The following is a 25836-nucleotide window of genomic DNA, read 5'->3' as shown; positions in this document are numbered from 1 at the left end:
AGATATTGAATATAGTTCCCTGTGCTATACAATAGGACCTTGTTTATCTATTTTATGTATAGTAGTTAGTATCTGCAAATCTGCAAATGACTAACTACATAGTAGTTATTGTCTGCACAATGTGCCATCTTGGCCAAGTCTTTCCAAACAAAGCTGCATCTTTCTGGAACACGCCACCCCCTCCCCTCCCCTTCACCTCCACCTGGCCCACTTTTCCACACCCTCTAGGTCTCGGCTAAAATAATGTCTCTGTTTGGAGGCCCCCGACCCCTAACACTAGATTTGACTGCCCTGTCATCTTCTCCATAGCTCGCTGGGATCTTTGGTGGATGGTGTGGATTGCCTTGTTCACCAGGCGTCCACCCCAAGGCATCCCTATGTTTTACTCTTGTTGTCCTGGTTTGTTTACTAATAGCACCTCCTTTCACTATCAAGTGCATTACTTTGGATAATAAATTACAGTCCAACCTGCTAAAAGTAGAGAATCAAAACAAAACAAAACAAAACAAAACAAAGCCATACGCACTTTCCAGACATCCTTTTGCCAGAATTCCCAGTGTGACTTGCATTCTGCCAATTGCTGGGCTCGATCCAGCCTTCAATGTGTGGGCATCCTTTTCCTCAGGACGGACTCTGGGGCGGCCATTTTGCTGGTGTGGCAAGGGGTGGCGTGGTCCTGGACTGGGCAGCGTCCTTGTGCCATAGCTACCTGATGGTGGTGGGGGCAGCAGCTCCTGCCGGCTGGCTCTGCACCATGATCTTGGGAGTAGCTCCCGGAAGCTCAGTCTAGGGTCCTGTTTCTTCAGCTTTTCCCCTGATTCTCTAGGCCCTTTCATATGTTGCACGAAATCCCTTTCTGCTTAAATTGCCTAACTGAACCCTGATCAGTACACAACCCTTGTCATCATTGTTCTTGTAAGTTGCTTGTTGAATTGTTTGCTTTCCCTGCTCTGTGAGGGCAGCTATGAGGCATCCTCTAGCATTATTCCCAGTACGGAACTGGTAGGCAATGACTATTTGTTGAATGAATGATTTCTTGGACTGAGGGTTTTTAAAAAGTCCGGCAGGTGTAGCTAGCCTTTTTTTCAGTGGATATAAACAAAATGGAAAGAATGGGGATTGTTTAGTCTAGAGAAGAAGGGAGTAATAAGTACTCTGGGCATCTGACTTCAGATAATGTTTGAAGGCCCTGGGAAGTGGGGGTGTGGGGGTAGGATGTCTGTGGAAGGAGGCCCTGAGCGCCCTGTTCCTCATCGAGCTGCAGGGGCAATGCAGGCAGACGTCAGTCAAATGGGAGGCTGGACTTACCTTCCAGCAGAAATTCTTTGCTTCTCCTGGCTGATGTACCCAGCACTGGTCCAGGCGTTGTATTATAGGGAAGAGTAAGGGGAGGACTCCCTTGCCTTCAAGGAACAAAAATCTGAAGACCCCCTGGGAGACCAGGTCATTAGGAGTCCAAAGCAGTTGGAGGTGAGTGCTCAGAGTGGTCCAAGAAGGCTTCCTGGAGGAGGAGGTAATCTGAGACTAGGCAGGTTCAGGTGTAGGTGAGGGGATGGGCCTGAAAGCTTGGACAGAGAACAGCAGGAACAGACCTAAAAGCTCTGACCTTTAAGCTCTCTCTAATTGATCAGAGTTCCCCCAAGAGACTGGACATTTCATAGCTTAATTGTGCTGATGGTACATGGTAACTTAGTGGCAGGCCCCAAAATTGAACCCGGGTCTGCCTGACTTGTCGTGCTCTCTGATGAGCTAGCCACTAGATCATACATTTTACTTTTGACCCTGAATAACAAGTTGGGGGATTTTGCTTCAAGTGGGTGATGTAAGTGGTGGGTGTGAGTACCTTGTTTCCTAAACCACATGCTGGGCCCCATGGTCTGACAAACAGGAATGGACTTAGAGGGACAATAGGTCAGAATTTTGCAATGGAGTGTCTGGGAAATGGTGATGGATGAATGATGAGAATAGCGGTGACTCTTGCCCTGGCCTCCGGTGGGGGAGTCCTGCGGGCTCCCGCTTACTGGGCTGCCTGACTCAGTCAATTAGTTTTGGAAGACTTCTCTGCTTGGTCTAGCCTGGGTCCCGCCAGGCTGGACGGGTGGAGCCTGGTAAATGCAGTCCTCTCCCCTGCTGGTCCAGCCCTCTGGGCCTGGCTGTCCTTCGCCTCGCTCCGGGCTCAGCGTGTGGCTAAATCAGCTGCCCCAGCCCTTCCCAGCCTCCCTCCCACAGGCACCGACACGCACAACGGGGGCTCAGTAAACACTGGCTGATGAGTAGCAGGCTTCTGGTTCTAATTTTGTTCCCTGCTTTTGGGTCACCACTCACTTTTTTTTTTTTTTTGGTAAGTTTTCTATCCTGCCTCTCCCAGCAATGTGAGGTTTCATAAGGACAGTGAGTGGGCTACCGGCTCTGGGTACCCCTGCCCCCCTCCTCCCTGGCAGCCCCCCTGCACTGTCTGCAGAAATCTCCCACCCTGGGTGGCCTTTGGCTGAGCCAAAGTCTGAGGCTAAGGTTCTGGGAGTGGGAGCTGGATGGAGGACAAGCGCACATCCTCTGGGAGTGCGAAGGAGAACGGTCGAGGGAGCAGAAGAGTCAGCCTGTTGAGTCTGGGCAAGGCCGAGGGCCGGCTTTCAAGCTGTGTTATTTGCACGGTGCTTGCAGGGCGAGGGGTGCTCAGCTTGTCCGAGAGGAGATTGGCCTCTTGGACGATGTTCATTTGGTGGGTGGGGAGGACTGCAGCTGGGTAGTTTTTCACAAAACTCTTTAAACTCCAGAGAGCCCGCAGGGGGATATGTGCTTGCGCATCAATCTGCAAGACTGTTGCTTTCCTAACTGGGTCTACTGGGAATACACAGAGGCCTGTGTCATCGTTAGTTTGACCATGGACACTGGAGGTACACTGTTTATAGAACACTTGGCACTTTTCGTAGTCGTATGTATTAATTATTGCTTTTACAGGTTCTAGGTTTTGTGCCATATGAGAAAATTCTCCCTAACTCCTTGTTATAAAAATAATCACCGATGTTTTCTAATATTGCCCTACCTACACCACCCCTTGGGACACATCAATGATGCATTAACAGAAAGAGTTAAAAACAAATAAAAACCCCAAAACACTCTAGATCCCAGCACTCAGAAGTCATCACTAACGTTAGGTGGCCATGATTCCAGATAACCTTCCAGGCATGCTCACAGATTAATGGACGTAGAGAAATAAAATACTCCTGTAAAAAAAAAATTATTAACACTTCCCTGAATGTAACAGAAGAGAAAGAAATCGTAGTAAAATTGAAGAAATTATTAACTGTAGAGAGATATGTCTTCACAAAGGAGGTGATTTCCTAAAAGACCCCAAAAAAGGTTAAAAAAAAAAACTTGTGAATCATCTCTGTAATTACTTGTTTCCATTTTAGACAGAATTTATTGACTCTGCTATGAAAAATGGAGATGTTAGCATTTTCCCATTTTTTTCCCCTCATCTCCTTTCTTTCCATCTTTAGATTGTTAATTATATTATTAAATGGTCCATGATTATAACATTTAAATTCTGTCCTACAACCATAATCTCCATAGTTTTTTAAAATTATTTATTTGAAGAGTTTAAATGCTTACCCATGATTTCTGCTTTCCTGAGCTCTTTAATTTTACTTTTCTGTTAATTAGCTGCATTTCATTATCATGTCATTTTTCCCACCTAGGAAGGGGACTGAATTCTTTCATGCTTGAGAATTTCTGCCTGTCGTCTTTACCAAATTTGTACCACATCTTGGCTGGGAATGATTCTCAGTTGGCTCATATTTTCTGTGTCTCGGAATTATGTAAACATTGTTGCCTTTCTTCTGATGCTAAATGTCGCTATGGAGAAGATGAGGGCAGTCTGAATTTTCTACCACTTAGAAGAAGTTCTAGTATGTTTCCTGATTTTTGTAGGAAAACATTTTGGGGGAAAAACAGTTTCTTCTGGATGCCTGGAAATGTCTTAAGTTCAGTAACTTAACTAGGCAGTGTCTCAGTGTTGAACCTTCTGCATCAAATTTTTGTGGAGTCCAGTGTAATATTTCAGTCATCAGATTCTGTTTTCCTTTCGTTTCAGGGAAGTCGTGTGTTATCTTTGAGCTTAGCTCCTGTTCCCGACTCGGGTTCTCTGCTTCCGGAACACCATTTATCCGTCCGTGATGTCTTTGTCTTCTCACTGTATGCTTTGATTTGTCCTTTCCATCTGCTTGCACTATAGTTATCTCATACCTTCTTGTGTCAGTATTTCTGTCTGACATCACTGGCAGCATTTTGTTCTCTGTGCATTATCATCTATGTACTAGTTCTTCAGCGTTGTCTTGTTGGTCTTTTTTTGGTAAGCCTGCATCTCCTTTTGTTTTATAATCCCATCTCTGAGCCCTGGTTTTACTGCGTGAATGTTCTAATCGAGTTATTCCACAGTGTGGAGCAGTTGTGAGAAATTCTTTTCTCTGGAGTGATGTGTTCCTTTCGGTTGACATCTTCGCCTCTTGCGTGATTGGCCCGCTGTTTCTTCTCACCGTCTCGATGCTGCCCATTTTTCCGTTCTGTTGGCTCTCAAATAAGACAGTGACTTTCTTCCCACCACACCGAGGCAGGCTTGTCCCCCATCCCCACGACAGCAGTGCTGAGGGCGGGGTATTGGTGGCTTGTTCTCTTTAGCCTGAATTGGATGGGGGCAGAGATGGAATTGCCCCTTTCTGGGACTTGGTGGCGGCCCCTGTGGTGTGGCGCGGTTCCGCCCACTGACTGGGGAGCTGCGCCCCATTCTGTTGGGGGGCGAGGAAGACTCACTGGAATTGGATAGTTTCCCCAGCTCAGCCTGTGGCCTCGGAGAGCCCATATATCCCTCAAAGGGAGTCGGTCCCTTGTTCTTGTTCCCAGTCCACCTGTTTCTTTGTTTCCCAGCACCTTTCCCACTACTCCCTAACTGAGGAGGAGGAGTTGGCTGCAGTTTGCCTCTCTCCAGATCCGGGAGGTTTAGTGAGAATTCTGGTTCTCCGTCATGACTGGAGCAGTCGGGGCCCGGCCGGGGCCGGGAGGTTAGCCTCGTGCCGTGCCTCCAACAGTCCTTCTCCTGAAAGTTATTATATCAGATACGCCTTTTTCCTTGTTTGCTTGCTGTGGGTGACTTTTTTTTTTTTTTTTTTGGCTTTTTTACTGTTTTTTTTTAAGTTATCAAGGAAAAGAAAATTGTGTTGCCATTCCAATTCTCCGTCTTAATTCAGAAATCTTTATTTAGTGTTCCAACCTACTTTATCTTTCTTCGTACTCATAAAGCTCTGTGGCTTTGTTTTCCTCTTTCCAACATCAGGAAACATCAGACCTTGGAGTTGCTGCTAACTGGACCTCTCACACCAAGCCCAGTGGTCCTCCTGTTGCCAAAGTCCGTGCATCCCTCGTTGTTGGCACCCACAGCACAGAAGGCAGATGCCAGGGTTTTTGAGCCTTCAAGGCCACCACCTCCATCCTGTGGCCCGGCTCTGTCTTTGGTCTTCAAGTTTCGGGGTTTTTTAGACGCCTCTCCTGCTGGAGACTCAGGAATGTTGCTCCCTGCGCTCACCCAGACCATCTGCAGTGTTTACTCCTCGTAGGGAGTGTTCAGTGGGGAGACATTCCTATTAGACTGACAGGTGACAGCCTTAGAATGGGGTGGGCCCGGGGACTGGAGAAAGACCAGTGTGTTTGAAGGTCTTCTGCAGCGATGGGCTGTTGACTGAGAGAGAGCCCCTGGGGGTGGGGGGGAGGGCAGCTGCCTCGTGGTAGTTAGTGGGGCCTTACCATTCACTGTGCTCCCACACAGCCTGTGCTTCGAGGGGGCTCAGAGCGGGTATGAGGAGCCACAGTTGCAGGCACATCCTTTACCCATTTCCTGTGGCTTACCAGCTGGCCTTGGAAACCGCTGTGCCTTAGCCAAATTTGTCTCTGGAACATTCGATCTTATCTCCTGTGTTTCATTCCTTGGCCCAGAGGAATCTGAGAGGGAGAAGATAGGCTGCCCGCCCAGCTCGTGGTCAGGGAAGGGAGTGGATGTTTGAGGGCCCAGCAGTTCCCAGGCCCCTCAGGTCTCTGTTGTCTGTTCTGCTCACATCAGTGTCCAGCCTCTGGACCAAGTATCATGGCAGCTCACTGCTCTGTCACCCCAAAGAGAAGTTCATGTTTGCTCCTCTCTGCAAGGGAAGTGAGCATGGGAAAAAATGCATCGTGGTAAATGCAATAGTAAAGTCTGTCCTCGGGGCAGAAGTGCCAATTCTGGAATGAGCTACTTCTGGACCAAGTGGAGGGCTGACAGGCAGGTGCAATTCAAAATGAGGAGCCTCCAAGATGGGAAGGAACTTCTGATGGTTCCACAGAGGGTCCGAGAGCAGGCATCTCCTGCCGACTCACAGGCCTCGCTCCCCCATGGAGGGTTGGGTCTGGCGCCTTGAACACAGACCTAAGGCACTGAAATAATTTACTTCTTTGAACCCGAGCCAAGGGAACAAAGGGGTGGAGAGACTCCAGCTTCTCTTTCGTGGGGGAGCCTGGTCCTCTGCGCCAGCAGCACACTCGGGCCTTTGCCTCCAACTTGTGTTCTGCCCGGTCCCATGCGCTCTTCTTGCTCCTGGAAGGAAGGTGGCCTTGAAGGCAGATGGCTCAGCTCCCCCCGGCAAGAATGGTCTCCTGGGCCGCCCATTTCCACGGCCTTAATAAAACAGGCTTCCTCCTGCAGCCAGGGCCATGCAACGAGGACCCTCCAGCCTCACCATCCAGCCTTACCATGAGCTGTATGTGTTTTTCCTCTCTTCTTTCTTTCCTCCAAAGAATTTCTTTTAAACTTTTTTTTTTTTTTTCTAAGAATAACTTAAATCTCCATTGGAGCAGAAAGTTCCCCTTTCAGGTCTGCCAAAAGGCCCGGGTCACTTGGATTTGAAGTGTCTTTAGTGACTCCAGGATCCCTGGACCAGACTTCTTACTGCCCCCCAGTTGTTTCTAGACTCTGCTCTGACTCTGGGAAGCACGGGCCAGGCGGGAGGGGGCCGAGGGGCCACTGGGTCAGCCAAGAGCAAACACCGAGTACATGCTAACCTTGCTGTGAATGCCCATCCCGGTGAAGCTACCTTGGGTGTCTCACCTTTTTGTATGTTTATTGCTGTTTCTGAGTGTCCTGAAGTTGCTGCAAATACATTTGAGAAATACAGCTGGAGTGGGAACAATTGTTTGTTTTGTTGAAGAGATTCTGCAGAAGGAACCTCGTAACACGGCTTGTCCCCTAAGGCACATTTGGGGGTTCCCCTACACAGGTCGTCAGGGCATCTTATGCCTGCGTTTGGGGCTGGTAGAAATTGGGGAGGTTCTGACCAGAGACATGCAAGCTTTGGGGCTCTGCAGGGGACCTGGGTTGTGTATGTTTTTGTCTCCACGTGCCAAGGGGTTGTTAAGAGTGCCCTGACGTCAGCATCATTTAGACCTGATTCATGAAAAAATTTGGTTTCTGGCTTCACTGCTCTACTTGCTGGCTGTAGGTCACATTCCCTAATCTCCAAACCCCAGTTTCCGCATCTGTTAGATGAGGACAAGTATCCCACCTTCTCTTAAAGGAATCGGTGAATGTCAGGTGCTCAGCGGGGTCACATGGGTCGTGATGCTAGCTGCTGTCCTCATCTCTTTGCCTCCCCTTTTCTAAACCCGTGCAGCCCTCCTCCCCTTTGTTTTGACAGCACAGCACATGCCTTAGACAAATTACAGTGTGGTCAGGCGGAGAACAGCTTTCTTTGTACAGTGGGGTTTTGCTGTTTTGGACTAAGATCCATCCTGCTGACTGTAACTTAACTTTTGGTGCTTGGTGGAGATTTGAGAGTTGCTCGTCTCAAAGTGACACTTCTACAGGCTGTCGTTTTGGTTGATGCCTAATCCATCCATTTGTGTGACTCAGTATATTCCATTCAAGGGTCCCCAGATTCTGTGCATGCCCCATGTCCCGGGTATGCTTCTGGTCAGGGGCCTGGGTGATGTGTGTGCTGCAGGCCTGGAGTAAAGCTGGCCACGGGGTGTTCCTGATGGTTCCATTGGCAGCTTAATATCTGGACTGAGAGGGAGTCAGAGTGGAGGAACCCTGCTAATTATAAGTCTTAAAATAATCGCAGCCACATTGTATCAAGTGCTTTCTTGAGCCTAGTCACTTGCCAAAGCTCATGTCATTAAATCTTCATAATAGTCTAGTGAAGTAGGAACCAATTTTATAGATGAGAAAACTGTGTGTGGAGAGGGGCTAAGGAACCTGGCCAAGGTCACTTCTGGGAAGCAGTGTGGAAATTCCAGCCAGGTCTTTCTGACACTGAAGGCCGTGGTACACTGCATCAGTGCTCTGGGTGATTCTAGAATGTTGACTCTGGTTAAATAACTTGCCCAACATCACACAGCAAGTGAGTGGTAGAGTCGAGCTGCAGACAAGCCTGCTCTTAACCACTCTGCTCTGGTTGCTCTGTCCCAAGCAAAGGCGGGGAGGTGGAGTGGCCCCCACGAGGCATCAAGCCAGAGCCCTGGGTGCCTGGGGCTGCCTGGGAATAACTGCAGTGCCTGGATTCCTAGGCCTGGATTAAATAGGCTCATTTTCCCCTGCTGGTGTTTGTTTATTTCACTAAGTAAATTATAACTGTACGAAGGGGAATGATTAACAAAAGAAACTCAGTCCTGCTACCGTAAGCTTTTGATTTTATCTGTTCCTTGTCAGTTCTTAACTCTGTTTTACATAATGGTTCTGCTTCTTTATTTAACGTTAAACTCATGATGCCGAACCTTTTTATAGCTGCGTACTATTCTATGAAATTGATATAATTCACTTGACCACAGCACATCTTTCTGCCTGTAGGCTTTTTATTTTCGGATTGCTTCTATCAGTGTAAATTCTAGAAGTCGAATTACTGAAGGATTTAAATACATTTATTATCATATAACTTTTCAAGAATCATGTTATTCATATAGCCACCAGAAGTATGTTATTCTGTTGTTTGCCCTCACTAACATTTGGTTTTGTATATTTTTAAAAAAAATGTTTATTGAAGTATAGTCAGTTTACAATGTTGAATCAATTTCTAGTGTACAGCACGGTGCTTCAGTCATACAGGAACATACATATATTTGTTTTCATATTCTTTTTCACCATAAGTTACTGCAAGTTATTGAATATAGTTCCCTGTAGTATACAGTGGTTTTATATCTTTTTTTAAAAAATCTGCTTTGCTGTTTTAATAAGTAGCAAAGTAGCACCCTCCATCTTGTAAATTTGTGTTCTTAACAAACCAGGGAGACTGAGTATTTTTCATGTTGATTCCCTAATTTAGGCAGTTATAGAGATAACCCTTTGGCAGGTTTGATGGTGTGTATTTTTCCCAGTTTTTTTTTTCCTTCCTTCTTTTAGTTGTAGTATTATTTATTTATTTATTTATTTTTTAGATTTTTGTTTGGGGAAATTCAAAACATACAAAAGTAGACGGAATAGTATAATGAATTTCCATCTACCCACCGCTCATTTTGGCAGTTATCAACTCCTGCCCAATCCTGTCTCATTGACTCTAATGCAAATGTCCCCTCCTTTGTGATTTTGAAGCAAATCCCAAGTAAGGTATTTAATCCATGATGATTTCAGTGTCTCTAAAAAAGACAGGGACTTGAAACAAAAACCAAGAGCCATGTAGTTTTTCTATTTTTGTCTTTTTAAACTTAGTCAAACCTGTTGAATTTGTCCTTTTATTTCATGTTCTGTTCCAGAAGAAGGATTTTTCTCAAAAGCTAGGCATTAGAGAAGGGGTGAAGGGTCAGCGCAGGTACTGACTGGATTCAGAGTCTGAGGAGAGACCCCACCTGTCTGGAGCATGGCTGAGGGGCTGGTTGTGGTTGCCTGTAGCTGGGAGGGTGGAAGGAGAGGGTGGGTCTCCAAAGCCTTGCCCCCACCTGGCTTTTTGCTCTTGCAGGCTCACCTGTCGCCATGAAGCTGCTGCACCCAGTCTTCCCTGGCTGCTTCCTGCTGACCCTGCTAAGCGTATGGACAGCTGCTCCGGAGGCTCAGGCTGTTTCCCCGGGGATGCCCGCCATCAGCGCAGCCTCTTTCCTGCAGGACCTCATGCATCGCTATGGGGAGGGTGACAGCCTCACCCTGCAGCAGCTGAAGGCCCTGCTCAAGCACCTGGATGTGGGAGTGAGTCAGAACAACATCACCCAGCCTGTGCAGGGGCAGAGGAACCTCTCGACGGTAAGGTTTCCGGCTCTGCCCAGCGCTGCCTCTGCCCTTTTGAGGTTCACAATCTAATTGGGGACAGGCGAGCCTTGATGACAGAGCATGGGGCCACTTCCTCCCCTGTTGTCTGGATCAGCTAGTCTGAGTCCCCAGCAGCGCCTCCTGACCTCCCACATGGGTGTTCTGAAGCCCTCAGCCAAGGGCAGCCAGGAAGTAGAGGTTCTCAGCCCTCTAGATCCTTCCTCAGAGCTCACTGGGATCTCCTGGTGAGCTGGGGCCCCCAGGATGGCTAGTATTTCTAATAATGTTTATACAAAGCCCTTTGCCTGCTGTCCCAGGTGAGCCTCGAAGCACCGCTAGGTGTAGGTGGAAAATCTTTATTATGTCCTGTGTATGCTGAGATACTGAAGGCCCACAGTGAGTTCTGGAGGGAGCAGGATTAAGGCTCAGGTCTTCTGGCTCCTGGTTCTCTGTTCTGTCTTCCATTTCATCTTGGCTAATCAGAGTCTGAGGCCATGTGTGGAGCCAAATGTAAGTTAGCCAGCAACGCCTTCATGTGTCTGCCTTGTTCCCTGTGCTGTGTTGTGAGAAACAGAAAAATGACTACTGTTTAGGGAGTTTACCCTCAGGATGGGGAACTCCACCAACCACGAACAAAGTTAGCTGATACTGAAATGAAGCATTAGATGCTGTGGGTTGGACAGTCATTGTAGGATTCAGAAATCAGGCAAGGGGGTGAGAGTGCACTAGAAGATAGTCAAGGAAGCGTCACAGGGGAGGTGTCCCAGGAGCTTTGCCTTGAAGGAGAGTAGAGTTTGGAGGGACCACGTGGCCTGAAAACCGCAGGGGCATGGTGCATGAGCTGGTCGGGAGTGCTGCCCTGGGGGGCTCCTGCGGCCTGACCCCAGAGGCCTCCCAGCGTAGCAGCAGGATCGCGGGGTCACAGAGTCCAGCCCCCAGCTTTGTAAGCCCAGAAACTCTCGCTCATCATCACCGCCTGCAAGGGCTGACTCCCTTGGAGACAGACCCATGTAAAACCAAATTCAGATAAAGACTGACGTGGGTGAGTGTCTAATTAGAAGTAAAATAGCAGTGTTTCACAGGAACGGAATGTGAGAACCGCTTACCTGATGCCTCCCAAGGGAACTGAGAACTCGTGCCCACTGGCCAGCCCGCACTTGCCCCATGCCCATCTTTAGATTTCCACCTCCTTCCTTCCCTAATCTCTTGACAGCACGTTCAGCAGGCTGGGGACAAAACTGTGCTCAGTAGCTCCAGAGAAGTATCTGAAATCTGCATTTCACTGTAATAGCTCCCTGGGCTATTGTGAGGGAGCCAGATTTGGTATCTGGATGGAGCTGTATCTTCAGGTATGCAAATAGAGGCGTGCTTTCCAGCACCCACACCTTGCTCATAATGATTGGAATTCAGTTGTTCCCAGAACCATTGACAGATGAGTGTGTATAAGGTATGTATGGATGGCTGATTGCCAAGATTACTTGTCAGGTTTTCAAGCTTAGGGACTGTGTTGGAAATTAGTCTGTGGGTTCCGTGAACTATGGACAATACCATCTTCTAGTTTCCTTCTTGGGAGGCGCTGGGGCAAAGTGTGACTTTGGGCCCTAAGAGACTTTCTGCCCCTCCTGCTTCGTTTCAGTGCTTCAGTTCTGGGGACCTCTTCGCTGCCCACGACTTCAGCAACCAGTCGCGGATTGGGGAGAGTGAGTTCAAGGAGTTCTGCCCCACCATCCTCCAGCAGCTGGATTCCCAGGCCTGCTCCCCCAAGAACAAGAACAAGGAGGACAAGCCGACAGAGGAGGGGAGGCCCAGCTCAGTGGAAGGTGAGCTGGGCTGGGAAGGCAGGGCCTGGTGTCCATGCTAGTCCTCCTGCAGGCTAGCCCGGATCACCGCTGGGCTGATGAGATAGAGCGGCCTGCTGAATGTTTAACTGGTTATCACCCTCTTATCATCTGTGGGAGGAGTGAGTTGGAGTCTTGACTATACTGGTGTCCTGTGCTGCTCAGAAGACGGGTCCAGCGTTTCGCCAGACTGGGCAGCGTGGCCGGTGATGGTTCAGTGTTGGGCTTTCGGGCCAGCCTGGAGGTGCCCCTGAGCCACTCTACTGTTTTGGTTTTCATTAAACCACAAAGGGGGCCAACGTCTTGGTTTTCCGCTTAGCATTTAAGACCTTTCACAGTCTGCCCTCAGCCCACTTCATCCTTCTCGCTCCCCCCCTGCCCGGGACCTCTGCTCTGGCCACAGTGGACTCACCGTGCTCTGGCGTGCGCGTGGCTCCCATGGGCCTGGATCGCCCTTCTGAAATCCTGTGTGCTGCCCAGCACTTGGTCCTGTGGTATTTAGCCTTCCATGTTTTCACCTGCCCCTCCATCTCAGAGGTGAGCTGCTTTTGGATAGCAACTTAGGTGTATTTTTTTAGGCTTCTCTGCAGCACCCAGCAAGAGATGGACTTAGCGGATATTTACTGATGGGTTGGCGAATCTGCCTGCCCTGGTCACAGCCGAGTTCAGATCGGGCTGCTCCAGGTGGCAGGAGCACCCCCACCCTCGGTAATGGAGGCCCCCATCTGTTCTTGTTCCTCCACAGTGTGGGGCTTTGGTTTCCTCAGTGTCTCAGTGATTAACCTGGCCTCTCTCCTGGGAGTCCTCGTCCTGCCGTGCACAGAGAAAGCGTTTTTCAGCCGTGTGCTCACTTACTTCATCGCCCTGTCCATTGGAACGCTGCTCTCTAACGCGCTCTTCCAGCTCATCCCAGAGGTGCAGTAGACCAGAAACGTGCGGGTCCTGTCTCCCCGGGGCATCAACCGCCGGGCCCACCCCTGGCTCACGTCCCCGCCCCCACCCCATGCTCTCGGGCACCTGACAGCTGCCACCTGAAACATTAACTTCTTTCTCATTATCAAAGGATGCAAATGACTTCTGTCTCTGGATCTCAAGGGCCTCCTCTCACTCCTGGGCACCCAGGTTTGTCTCTGTTCTCTTCAGGGGGTGTCAGATGCAAGGCTCTTCACATCCCTTCCCTCCCCTCCACGTTGGGGGCCTCTCAGCCTCCTTCCCCAGTCAGTGCCTTTCCTGAGCCGGTGCAGGGTCCCTTCCCTGCCTTTGCAGGACTCAGAAGGAGAGCTGGAGCCGGTGGTCGCTGTCCCTGCCTTTGGTCCTCCAGACCCACTCTAAGTAGAGGTCCTGGCAGTACTCAGGTGTGGCCGCCAAGAGTTTATCCACCTGAAATGAGGTGGAAGGAAAGAGGTTACCAGCTGAAAAGCTGGATCGGCCTAAGGCGTACCCGATCCTTTTTTTTTTTTTTTAAAGCAGCCATAATCCATTAGCATAGAGGGCCAAATGTAGAATGAGGACTGTTTTACAAAAACAAGCGAAATTATAATGATATAATAAAGGAAAGGGACACACAGTCCTTCGCACCTTGCATCCTGACTTTTTCCTGATAGGACCGACTTCCTGGCGCCCTTCCTTGACTGTTTTGAAATGTTTGTTAATTTTGTCTTTTAACTGTAAGCGCTGAGGAGCTGAAAAAAATAAGCCCCAAGTTGATGGTCTGCCCACCTGTCAGCGCAGTCAAGGACGTGCAGTAGGGGCGATGGGTCATGAGCGGACCTCCTTTGGGAATGACGGTGGCCGCCTTCCAGAAAGAGCCTGTGTGGGCAGCTGCCCGGCCTTTCTCAGTCAAAAGACTCTCTCCCAGAAGAGACACCACCTGGGATGTCCAGGCCTTACCTTGCCTATTCCTTCTTCGTGATGAGAGAAGAAACCTGGTTTTAGATGAACCACCTGGACTCCATGTTAGGATCCCACGTGAATCCAGCAAACGCTTCTCGGGGCAGACTTCATCTTGGGCTATTTTTTTCAGCTCCAGAAATTAAATTTAATTGTTTTGCAAGATTGGAAATGAAATGCCATGTTGCCTGTTGAATGGGAATACAATCGTGGTACACACACTCCGCCCCTGCGCTCGCAGTGGAGGCCTTGTCCTGGCGCAGTTTTGTCCTGCCCGGAGTGTGTGCGACCCTGGGAAATGGCTGAGGGAACACCTTGTGACGGGGTGAGCTTGGAACTCTGTTTTCTCTGCTGGAGCCCTCAAAGCAAAAGGAAACAAACAGAACAGAACCTGAGGTGTTAAGAAACTGAATTTTTGGGCCTCGGGCCTTGCCTGTCCCCTGTCCCTTCTGCCCTGCACATGTGACTTGGTTGTGTCTTGCACGGAGCAGACCAGATGGGGGAACGTCACGTGTGCCCGCACAGCGCGGGTCGGCCGTGCAGACACGGCAGCGAGACGATCGGTCTCTTCCCTGAGCTCATTTCCTGTTTCAGAGAGCCCCCGGGTCCAAAGTCTGCCGGGCAGCCTCGGACGAGGCCCAGGCACCCCTGGGCCGTGGGCCAGACAGCTCACAGCAGCTGGCAGGCGGGACTCGGCCACCAGGAAGCAGGGGTGGGAGACACAGGGTTCCAAGGCCACCTGGGTTCCTCCCCATTTCTCCTAAACTGATTGAAGGAAATTTCATCAGACTTGAATCACTAACAAATGTTCTATTTCTCTCTCCCTCCCTGCTTGTCTCTCTGATTTTTCTTTTTTGTCGCCTTTGTTAATATCCACCAAAACCTCCCTCACTGCCTCCCGTCCTCTCCATCTCTACCTAAATGGTGGCTGCCGGGCTGTGGGGCGTTCGCCCCTCTCCCTGTCCCGGGTGGGGCTGGCTCTCCCCCCACGGCAGTGTGGGGATACGGTCTCCTCTGTGTGACCGTCATCTCCCTCTGCTCCCTCATGGGGGCCAGCGTGGTGCCCTTTATGAAGAAGACTTTTTACAAGAGGCTGCTGCTCTACTTCATAGCTCTGGCGATTGGAACCCTCTACTCCAACGCCCTCTTCCAGCTCATCCCCGAGGTATGGCAAGCCAGGGCCCCCTCACGCAGGAGCACGCCTGTCCCCTGGGGGGACGGCGGGGCACAGTGGGAGGGCCCTCCATCTCCATGGAAGGCAGAGAGAGGAGGTCTTCTCCTTTTGGAAAGTGATGCTGAGACGTAGGGACGAGCTCAGAGAGGCAGCAGAGTCAGTGTGAGAGCTGGCTTCGAATCCCAGCTCCACCAGCCACAAAGTCTGGGACCTTGGGCAGGTCATGTAACCTGTCTGTGCTTCCGTTTCCTTATAGGTAAGATGGGGGAGATAGGATGGACCTCAGGACGATATTGTGAGGATTATTTACATGAGTTAATGTTTGTAGCATGCCTGTGCCTAGTGCTCTATCTGTTGGATGAAGGGAGATAGTGTAGTTAGATCACGGCTCCCAGTCTGGGGATTTTGGGCACCTCAAAACCCCCCACATCAGCAGGTTGCATAAGTTTCAATAAAAAGATCAGTTCTCCTCAGTAGGGTGTTTGGGGGCCAGTCTGGTCTCACGCACATTGACAGCAAGCACCCTGGCTCCTTCGCCTGGGCTAACCAGAAACCCTTCGCAAAGGAGGAGCCCGGTGTCTGTAGGGTTTGCAAAGGGCCTTGAAGGAGTTTCTGATCTGGCATGGTCTCTGAGCAGACCCGCTGATGGCAGGAAGTATGAGACACTGCGCTGTGGGTGGTCTGACAGGTCCGGACCAGCCGGACGTGAGACAGAAAGCTGACGCCCCGCTTCGTAGAGCAGTTCATGTTTTCCAAGATGTGGTTTTGTGACGTCTAGGAAACAAGTAAAGTTTTATCCCTTGACGAGATACAGAATCCCACCTGCACAGGAGCTCCCATCCTAGTGCTTTCTGTGGAGAACAACTGTTAGTTGCCTCTTTTCGCCCCACTTTCCCCTAAGGTGATTTGACTCTCCCGGAAAGTCAGCCTGAATGTATCATTTCTATTTTAGAACTTGACCTTTATGTCTCGTAGAAAACCACACTAGGGGTAGAGATGGCATTTTGTCTCTTTAAAACAGAAAGGAAAAACACTTGACTTTAAGCAGTCCCGAGTCCCTGGTACCAGTGGTCACTTTTACCTGCGACCCGTTCATGAGAAAGCTGGCGCTGATTCGAGAGGCCCGTTTCCTGTTGGAAAACAGAGGAGCAGGTCACCAGTCACTTTCCCCAGACCCGCCCCACCAACACACACAAATCAGGAGCATCACTGGGAGTAGAATTCTCCTGATTTTTGCTCCTGTCTGCTTCCCAATGGATTCTTTTCTTCTTCTTCTTTCTCCCCCTTATTAAGTGAAGTTTCCAGAACTCAAAACAAAACCCCCCAAACTGACACGTGCAGTCACAGTCTGCTTTCTTGGCTTTGTAGTCGCTGGGAGGTCTGCGGTCAGGAAGATGCCGCAGTTCTTACTGTTTAACTGGGGAAAGGATTTCCCATTTTGGAAAGTTTAATTACACCATCTCGCTGGTGTTTACGGGCAGATCAGCCAGGGATGCTAGATAACAATGAAAACAAATACTAGTGCCCTTCTCCAGAAGCATGGAATTTGCCAGCAGAGTTCGCCATTGTAGCCAACCAGCAGGGGAAATGAAGGTAGCCCTCGTTAAAAGCAGAAAATCACACCCAAGGCTGTTTTTCCCCGAGACTAAAATTCTAAAGACGATTTGTCTTTTGCATCAGAAAATAAGCCAGAACCTAGCAGGTCTGGTGATGTGACATTAGGGAAACATCCAGGTTTAGGTTTTGCTGGAAAGAGATTGGGGAGATGGCAGAGTTGCCCCAGTCTCTTTCCTTTCCTGGAGTCAGGGAAGCAGTTAAGAGATGAGAGGGGACCAACGAAGATTTTCTGTATTCTTAAACTCACTTTGTTTTCCGGGGTCCACAGGCTTTTGGTTTCAACCCTCTGGAAGATAATTATGTCTCCAAGTCTGCGATGGTGTTCGGGGGCTTTTATCTTTTCTTTTTCACAGAGAAGATCTTGAAGATACTTCTTAAACAGAAAAATGAGGTGAGGCTTAACTGTTGGTAAAGGAAGTGACCCTAGGGAGAGCATCCATCTCTAAAATGCTTTCATGTCCTGGTAGTGGTGTTACCTCAACACCGATCCACTGAGCTCGCCCGGACCCTCCTACCTTGGATTCAGACCCACAGATTATTTCATGAGTGAATTTCCCACTTCATCTCAGGAGGGAATTAGCAAGGGGTGAGGGCAAACCGGAAACCAGATCTGAACTGTGTGCCTTTTATTAGGCGGTAATTTACCCACTGTGTGTTGATCTAGATTATTTCCTTAATAGAATTCCATACCTTTAGGAGATGAAGGACAGGCACTGTGTCTGAGGTATGAGCGCAAGGACACAGAACCGATGATGGCAGCATAGTCCCCCAGAAGTTACCTTTGGTGCCTGGCATGTAATTATCCTCTAAAAGTTGCTGAATGGAATAAAATTAGCCATTGCAAGGAGGAGCTCTAAACGTTCTTAGCAGTGCCTCCTGGATGGAATGAGTGTGGGCCCTGAGGTCACTGCTCTGAGATCTGTCCTCCACCAGCCCCACAGTGCCCTCAGTTCCGCTTTCTCTGACAACTTGCCCGAGGTCCCTGTCATATCGCCCGCTTGTGCTTTTTCTGATGGCGGGAGTGAGGTCTTCCCTGCCCTGTGGGGTGGTTTTGGTGAGCATTGTGCTGACCCCTCCCTGGGGTCCCTCCAGCATCACCATGGACATAGCCATTATGCTTCCGAGACACTGCCTTCCCAGAAGGACCAGGAGGAGGGGGTGACAGAGAAGCTGCAGAACGGGGATCTGGACCACATGATTCCTCAGCACTGCAGCAGCGAGCTGGACGGGAAGGCCCCCGTGATGGATGAGAAGGTCATTGTGGGCTCGCTGTCTGTCCAGGTCAGTCGGCTGGCCGCTGTTTGGCGGGCGGGGGCCCCTAAGCGGTAACGACAGGTTTGACACTCACCCTTTGACCTGGGGCCTTGGGGCTGGGCTCTCATCCAGGACCTGCAGGCTTCCCAGAGCGCCTGCTACTGGCTGAAAGGTGTCCGCTACTCTGACATCGGCACTCTGGCCTGGATGATCACCCTGAGCGACGGCCTCCACAATTTCATCGATGGCCTGGCCATCGGCGCCTCCTTCACCGTGTCGGTCTTCCAGGGCATCAGCACCTCAGTGGCCATCCTCTGCGAGGAGTTCCCACACGAGCTAGGTGAGTGTGTGTGCACCTCAGCCCCCCGAAACCTCCCAGCCCATTCCACTTGGGCTGCCTCCATTACTGGCCCAGGCATCCTTCCTGTGGCCAGCTCCTCCCCGACTTCAGAACACTTACAATTAACATGTTCTTTACGCTATAGGAAATCGAACCACCAATTCTTAACAGTTGAATGAATAATTGAAAATTGATCGTTGGAAATGACGGAGTTTTTACAGAGATGCTTGTTTCCCTTCGGCCTCACATCCTGTGGCTCAGTTTCCTCACCTGTACGATGGGGTTCATAATGGTACCTACCTCACTCTCTGATTTATCATGAGGAGCAAAAGGGAAACAATGGTGGAAAGGACTCCTACGCACCATAACGCTCTTCTGAGTGCTCAGTACAGGTCTCTTAGATCCTACCACTCTTCCAGAGGCTGAGATGTGATGTTAGAAGGCTAGTGCATAGAGGTAGATGAACCAGGGTTTGGAAGGTCCTTGGTTTTATCAGAGGGAGAGTGTAAAAAGCCGACTTTGCAGGCACAGACACTCAAGGTCAAGTCCCGGCTTTGCCATTTATTGGCTTATGACTTTGGGCAAATTACTTAACTTCCCTCAGTCACAATTTTGTTTCCTAAAAATACCATTCATTTTAGTTTTGAGGAAGGAAACTCCTTCTGTTTCACCATCAATCAAAAGACAAATGAGGCCATTGCTAAATGGCCTTTTGAAAATCATGTACACAGCTTTCAGCCTCTAGGCTGGAAGTACATGGCCAGCCTCGCAGATGGAGACGGCTCCCGGCGTGGAGATGAAGGGGGCCCTAAGTCTTGCCACTGTGGTCTCCAGTCGGGGGCTGTCTTGATTTTCACCCGGTCTCCATCCATCATTTAAGCAGTCTGTCCTCATCCAGTTCTGTGTCCCACGAGGTAGTATGACTCTTCTGCCCACACCCTCCCCTCTTGTTTCCCCTGCCATAGGAGACTTCGTCATCCTGCTCAATGCCGGCATGAATATCCAGCAGGCTCTCTTCTTTAACTTCCTCTCTGCCTGCTGCTGTTACGTGGGTCTGGCCTTTGGCATCTTAGCCAGCAACCACTTCTCTGCCAACTGGATCTTTGCACTGGCTGGAGGAATGTTCCTTTATATCTCTCTGGCTGATATGGTAAGTCTAATGTACTTTCTGCCACGTAAGCAAAACTGGATCCGTTATTAAAGTCATTAGCTGGGAAGACAGCTAAGGGGACATTAGTTAGGTTTTAATAACAGCTTTATTGAGGAGTCAGTTCACGTACCACACAATTACCTAAGTGTACAGTTCAGTGACATAAGGAGACATTAGATTTTAAAGGATGAAAAGCTTGTGTCATTAAAGAAAATGATCAAACTCAGCTCCAGTGTCCTTACTTAAGTATTACAGATAAATGAAAAGAAGGAAGCTAGGAGGGAAGGAAGGAAAGAATATTACCCATAATTATTCTCCCCCAGAACACCACCACCACTTGGGTTTGTTTCTTTTTTGTCTCAGTGCATTGTGTTTGTTTGTAAATAACTCTGATCACATTGAATATATAATGTTATATCCTGGTTTCTTTTTCACTTAATGTATCCCAGACATTTTTCATGTTGCATACTCTTTAAAAAGCATCCTTCTCAGTGGCGGTGTCATTTGGTGAGAGGAGTGACCTTATCCAGAGCAAGAACTGCTGGCTCAGAAGGGATGCATGGTTTGGGGCTTTCAATACGTATTGCCAGATTGCTTTTAAAAAGATGTACCCTTCCTTACGTTATTAGCAGTGTCTGAGAGTGTACCCTGTGCTGGACCTGCTAACCTTTGACATAACCACTTAAGTAGTTTTGAGTTTGCTAGTGAGGGGTCTGGTTTGTTGTTGCATCTTTTGTATAACTGACTGGTTGATTTCTTTCCTTGTTTGTTGGCATGACGTGTTCTTTGGCATGTTTGCATGAATTATTTTCCGTAACCTTGGAAAGTAGTATTTCTGATGCGATGATAAGCGCCTACACTCAGCCCAGGGAAACATCTTAGCGTCTCCTCTGTGGGTGGCCCTCCCTGGGGTTAGGGTATTTTTTGTCACCTGCCTTGCTGACCAACAGCAGGAGGCCTTGTGTCATAGCTCTGTTCTCTGGTTCCTTACACAGATACTCAGTTTTCCAAACACATGACAACATTTTGGTAGCCAAAAGACCTTTTCAGGTGCTTTTATCTGTTTCATTTTGGTTTGGAAGGGGGTGGGTAATTAGATTTGTTTATTTATGTGTTTATTTATTTCAGTGGAGGTGCTGGGAATTGAACCCAGGGCCTCCTGCATGCTAAGCATGCCCTCTACCACTGAGCTACACCCTCCCCCCTCAAGTGCTTTTAAAAGGTCACAGTAATTTTTATCAAAGTGGCTATTTTTAGCCAGCATCTGAACACATCCAGGGCTACACGCACATGCAGTACTTTGTTTTTCCTCAATAGTTGTAAAGTGGCAGTAACCACCTTGGAGAAAGGCTGTTAAGTTTATGTTCTAGAGGCTGCTGCTGTTGATTTTCCTTATAAGCCAATTATGTGTATATGTTAACTATGTAAAATAATAGCTAAAACAATATTTATGCTACTGTCTGTGTTGATATTCTCATATAAATATTAAGAAGTACTGTAACAATTCTTAGGTATAAATACAGGTACTCTCTCTCGCACTGAATGTCCTGCGAACAGGTTCAGACGGGAACTTCAGCTCTGTTGTTTTTCTCTCTTCCCCAGTTCCCCGAGATGAACGAGGTCTGCCAAGAGGATGAAAGGAAGGGCAGTATCTTGGTCCCCTTTGTCATCCAGAACCTGGGCCTCTTGACTGGTTTCGCCATCATGCTGCTCCTTACCATGTATTCAGGACAGATCCAGATCGGGTAGGGCCCTGCCTGGAGCCAGCGGGATTGGAGGTCTGGCCCCGGGCTATCCTGTCCCCTGCTGGAGGACGCCTCGTCCATGAAGCTCCTCGGAAGAGGCAGTCCTATTAAAAACTGTGACACGGACTGTATTCCTGCATTCAAGTGTCAGCTGTTTTTAAAATGCTCTGTCCTAGGAATAAGCTGCCCTGGTAACCAGCCTCTAGGTAGTGCCTCTCTCCTTCTCTTCTTTCTCAGAGTGATTCTGGAACTGAATGCAGCTGAAAAGACAAGCCTAACTTTTTTTCTCTGGTTACTCTGACCTCTTTCTCTTCCAACCAGCACTGAGACGTTCTGAATCCTTGGCCCTACGATGCAGAAATATAGCCAAGAGTCATAACTCGGTTAGAAATATCAGAAGTGTGGTGAATCTATATAGTTTGGGGCCCATAAATCTAACTGTGCATCCTGGGCCTCAAGGTGACCCATTTTTAAATGAATTCGCCTGTTTTTACAGAAAAGGTACAAACGACAGGAATCCCTCCTGTTTTTTCCAAGCTGTGCAGTTGCTTGCTTCTTTTGTCAAAGAGAACTAAAATTTGGAAACAGACAAGGAGAGGCAGGGATCCTCCTGAGAGGGGGGGAAGTAGACCCGATGGTGTGTGTCTCGTTGGGACAGTTACTTGTTCCCCCGGGGACGCCAGGCGTTGGTTCTGACTGCACCTGGGGTTTCCTGGCCGTCCAGGTGAGCAGACACAGAGTTCTGTGGCTGAACTTCCCCTCCTTTTAGGCAGTGACAGACTGGAGGGCAGAGAAAGGAGACACCTCCCCTTCCACACTCCCATCTCCTGAGAGACTTTTCCGCTGCCTCCCTGGGAGCACATTCTAAGCACATTCATGATGCTCATTGCAGAGGGGAGACTGCACACGTTTACCTCCCCGGTCACCGCTTCTGCTGCCAAGTGGCAGGTTGCCCCAGAGAATCGGGGTGCAGCTTACGCTTTTCCACAAGGGTAATCAGAAATGGAATCAGTGCAGGTGACATTTAGGGTTTGTTAATTCCATAAATAACAACAGTACAAGCCATAGAACTCTGAGAGACAAGGCCCAGAGCGTGGATGGGGGCACCGCTGGTGTTTGCAGAACAGAGGACCTACTGGTTACACTGCGCTGTCTGGGCTCCTCCTCCTTCCCCACCTCCCTCCCCCCAAACAGGAAGGGGCGAATCCTGTATCAAATTGGAATATAAATTGCTCTAACTCTTTTCAGAAAATGGACGGATAGACTCGTTTGTGAGACTGTAGGCCAGCCTCAGGCCCTGTGGAGCCCTCTCCTCGGCGCTCTGGCTGCAAGGGGAGCTAATCCCCAAGTTCACTAGGTGAATTGCTTTATTATTATCATATTGATAATGTGAGATTCTTTAGCCACTCTGGGGAGCCGACCTCTCCAGAAGCCTCCCTCAGCGGTGCCCACAGTTGCAGCCCAGGGGCTGTGCTCGCAAACTGACTTGTGCACGTGACTGGCAGGTGCTGGTTCGTTGCCACCACCTGTGACTTTTTCCGTTCTGCCAGGAAAATTTTCCATTCTATAGTAATTAAAAGCAGCATCTACTCTTTTTTTTTTTTTCTTCCTGGGGAACAACCCTCAAACCAGGAACATTCTTGAAAAGAACATGAGCGGGAAAACCTCCAGTGATGCTTTTTAACTTTTTTTTCTCATCTTGCCTGTTGGCTTTGATAGATTTGAGATGGGCGGAAGAGGAAGGAAAACTCAGTTCTCAAGATTCTAGATGAATTATCAGGACAGACTCCTGGTAGAATTATGGTCCAGTTTTTACCAAAGAATCAATTCCTTGAATGTTGGAATCTTAACTTTTTATAATATCCTTATTCCTGTTATTGTTAGTGTTTTCAAATGATTCTTTGTCTTTTCTGTTTTATTTTTCTCAAACTGCTTTCAGAGCTAGCAGAAAATAACACTCAAAAACTTTAAGACTTTAGAAGATTTTGCTTCCCTAATTCTCATCGATGTATTAAATTTATAATTTTAGCATTCCCTGTAGATCTGTCATTCCTTACAAATACCGTTATTCTTGAAGTAGAATACTAAGTAAGAATTAGTGGGTTTCTAGTTGTAGAAGAGCTCAAAAATGTAATCTTTAACAAATTAAAAAGTAAAAGATGGAGCGATAGGGTGCTTTCCCTTCTCGTGCACGTCTATGGTAAGAACTTTCCTTTCATTGACAGCTGCCTCAAAGGGAAATTCTCTTCAAACTGTAATTGGTCCAGAGGCCAGTCTAGTTGGAACTTAGGAGGGGTGGAGACACTTAAATCGTGCAACTGATTGTATGTTGCCATTGGCAACAGATTTGCCTCATGCATTGAAAATATGGCAATTTTTTTGTGACTTCTAAGCGTTGGATTTGCTGTTTTAAGCATTTGTACATAGTAGAAGTCTGAAGAGTAGCAAGTTCTGAGGACTTTTTCACCCCTGGCATTCACATCCTCAACTTCTGTTGCCCCGTATGGACCAGCTCCTACGAAGGATAACTGTAGGAAAGTCTGTCACATGCAGCAGTGACCCAGGAGCAAGGGTTCTGTTGCTTCTCACTCACCCTGGCTTTCAGGTTGCCTTCTGTCCTTGCCCCAAAGGTTGTTTTGTGTATAGGGTCAACTAGGGTCTTTCATTGGTCCTTCACCCTGGATTTAAAAAAGAAGGCTTCTCTGTTCTGGTATCCTAAGGTCTGTTTTTAGTAAGTCCTCTTCCCCGTGGTAATGTGGAGATGGTAGTATGTTGGAATCCACTTAGAAAACAAAAAGTTACTGATTTTTGCAAAAGAGAGAGGTTAGGTTTTTATTATTCATATTTCCTTTTACAGTTCTGCAGTTCCATCACAGTGTTTTTTAAATAACTCAGGTGTTATGAGGATAAATTAGAAAAGAAAATACCTTAAGTTATGTGGACTGTAAATGTTTTTATTTGTAAAATTCTATTAATAAAGCTATATTCTGTAACTGTTGAATCCCAAGTGTGATCTTTCACTGTATTGTGAGTGTAATGAAGACTGTTAAACACAAGGTGGCGACAGTGTCTCACTAATTTACAAAGCTTTGTTTTACTGGTCTACCTTCCATTTGGAGAGATTTAATTTAAAAAAAAATTTTTTTTTTAATTGGCTGGCAAGGTTGAAGATGGAGTTTTATTTTTCAGCTTAGTAGGCTCTGGACTCTGTATTCTCTGCAACTATTTTCTTTCCTTTTTTTTTTTTTTTTAGTGGAGGTACTGGGGATTGAACCCAGGATCTTGTGTATGCCAAGCATACGCTCTACCACTGAGCTATAGCCCCCCCCCCCACTCCCTAAGGGGATTTTAGAAGGAACCTCAGATAGTAAACATGCTCACTTTAAAATGATTAATTTAGGGGGGAGGGTGTAGCTCAGGAGGTAGAGCGCATGCTTAGCATGCAAGAAGTCGTGGGTTCAATTTCCAGTACCTCTGTTAAATAAAAAAATAAATAAGTAAACCTAATTATCTCCCCTCCTCCCCCCAAAAAAGAACAACAATAACCAAAAAAAAAAAAAAGAAAGAATTTAAATGTTAACACAATAAAATAAAATAATAAAATGATTAACTTATTTCATGGAGCATGGGACTTCATCAGTGATGGACGAGTGTTTCCTAAGATGAACTTTTCTGTCTCACTGTTTTCCCGTATGTAAAACCACGATTTGAAAGTTGGAGAATCACTTGGTTCATTTAAACCACGTCTCCTGTATGTCTTACAGGGGAAAGTCCTATCGTGAGACAAAATTCTAAACCTGTTCTTATTCCAGTTTATGTATAGGGCCAGGGATCCGTTTATCTTCAACAACAAAAGTGAGCAGTAGGGTCAAAGAATTTGATGCCATCTTATTGCTACATACAATAGAGATCCCCAGATGACTATTGCTTGAGCGTCCCATTTTTCTTAAACTCAAGAATAATATATTGGAGGAGGGTAGAGCTCAATGTTAGAGCGCATGCTCAGCATTCATGAGGTCCTGGGTTCAATCCCCAGTACCACTGTTCAACAAACAAACAAACAAACAAACCTAACTACCTACCCCCTCAAAGAAAAGAATAATATATTAAGTGGCTCATATTGGTCTTTTAAATTGCATCAGCTGGGGGGGAGGGTATAGCTCAGTGGTAGAGTGAGTGCCTAACATGCACAAGGGTTCAATCCCCAGTACCTCCATTAAATAAATAAATAAATAAACCTAATTACTCCCCCCCCCAAAAAAAGAAATTAAATTGCATTAGCTAGCTACTATATTGGACTAGCATCGGCTACAGTTTTTAAAATGACATCCACTCCAGCCTCCAGCTTGTGCCACCTCTGGAGAGCCTTCCCAGGCTGGGGTTAGTGCCTCTGTTTTTCATACCTCAGTTACTGGACTTGCATTATCGTTTCTGTTGTTCTTACACATCGAGTTCCTCCTGAGTGGAGGCTATCCCTCGTTTCTTCCTGTGATTCCGGGACCTGCCACACGGAAGGAATGCATGAAAAGAGCGGTGAAATGCCTGTAAGTTTCATGTCTATGGAAAGGCGCCTTTT

The 25836-nt window shown here is 47.9% G+C and overlaps 1 protein-coding gene across 3 annotated transcripts in view; it reads left to right on the top strand.

Moving 5' to 3' along the window:
* SLC39A14 (solute carrier family 39 member 14) overlaps nucleotides 1-24261 on the top strand; it is a 38797-nt gene extending 14536 nt beyond the window's left edge. For 2 of the 3 annotated variants that reach the window (XM_032471184.1, XM_032471186.1), the window contains exons 2-9: nucleotides 9969-10246; nucleotides 11889-12072; nucleotides 12836-13005; nucleotides 17040-17162; nucleotides 17864-18052; nucleotides 18158-18365; nucleotides 19331-19515; nucleotides 21118-24261. In XM_032471184.1, the coding sequence (XP_032327075.1) occupies nucleotides 9969-10246; nucleotides 11889-12072; nucleotides 12836-13005; nucleotides 17040-17162; nucleotides 17864-18052; nucleotides 18158-18365; nucleotides 19331-19515; nucleotides 21118-21264 (1484 nt within the window). In that variant the 3' untranslated portion in view covers nucleotides 21265-24261. Of the gene's footprint in view, nucleotides 1-9968; nucleotides 10247-11888; nucleotides 12073-12835; nucleotides 13006-14975; nucleotides 15146-17039; nucleotides 17163-17863; nucleotides 18053-18157; nucleotides 18366-19330; nucleotides 19516-21117 lie in introns of all 3 variants that reach the window. The other variant, XM_032471185.1, reaches the window with a different exon arrangement.
* Nucleotides 24262-25836: the final 1575 nt, after the last annotated feature.

Source organism: Camelus ferus, chromosome 31 (genome assembly GCF_009834535.1).
Source record: "Camelus ferus isolate YT-003-E chromosome 31, BCGSAC_Cfer_1.0, whole genome shotgun sequence".
Lineage (NCBI taxonomy): Eukaryota > Metazoa > Chordata > Mammalia > Artiodactyla > Camelidae > Camelus > Camelus ferus.
This window is presented reverse-complemented; position numbering and strand designations above follow the sequence as displayed.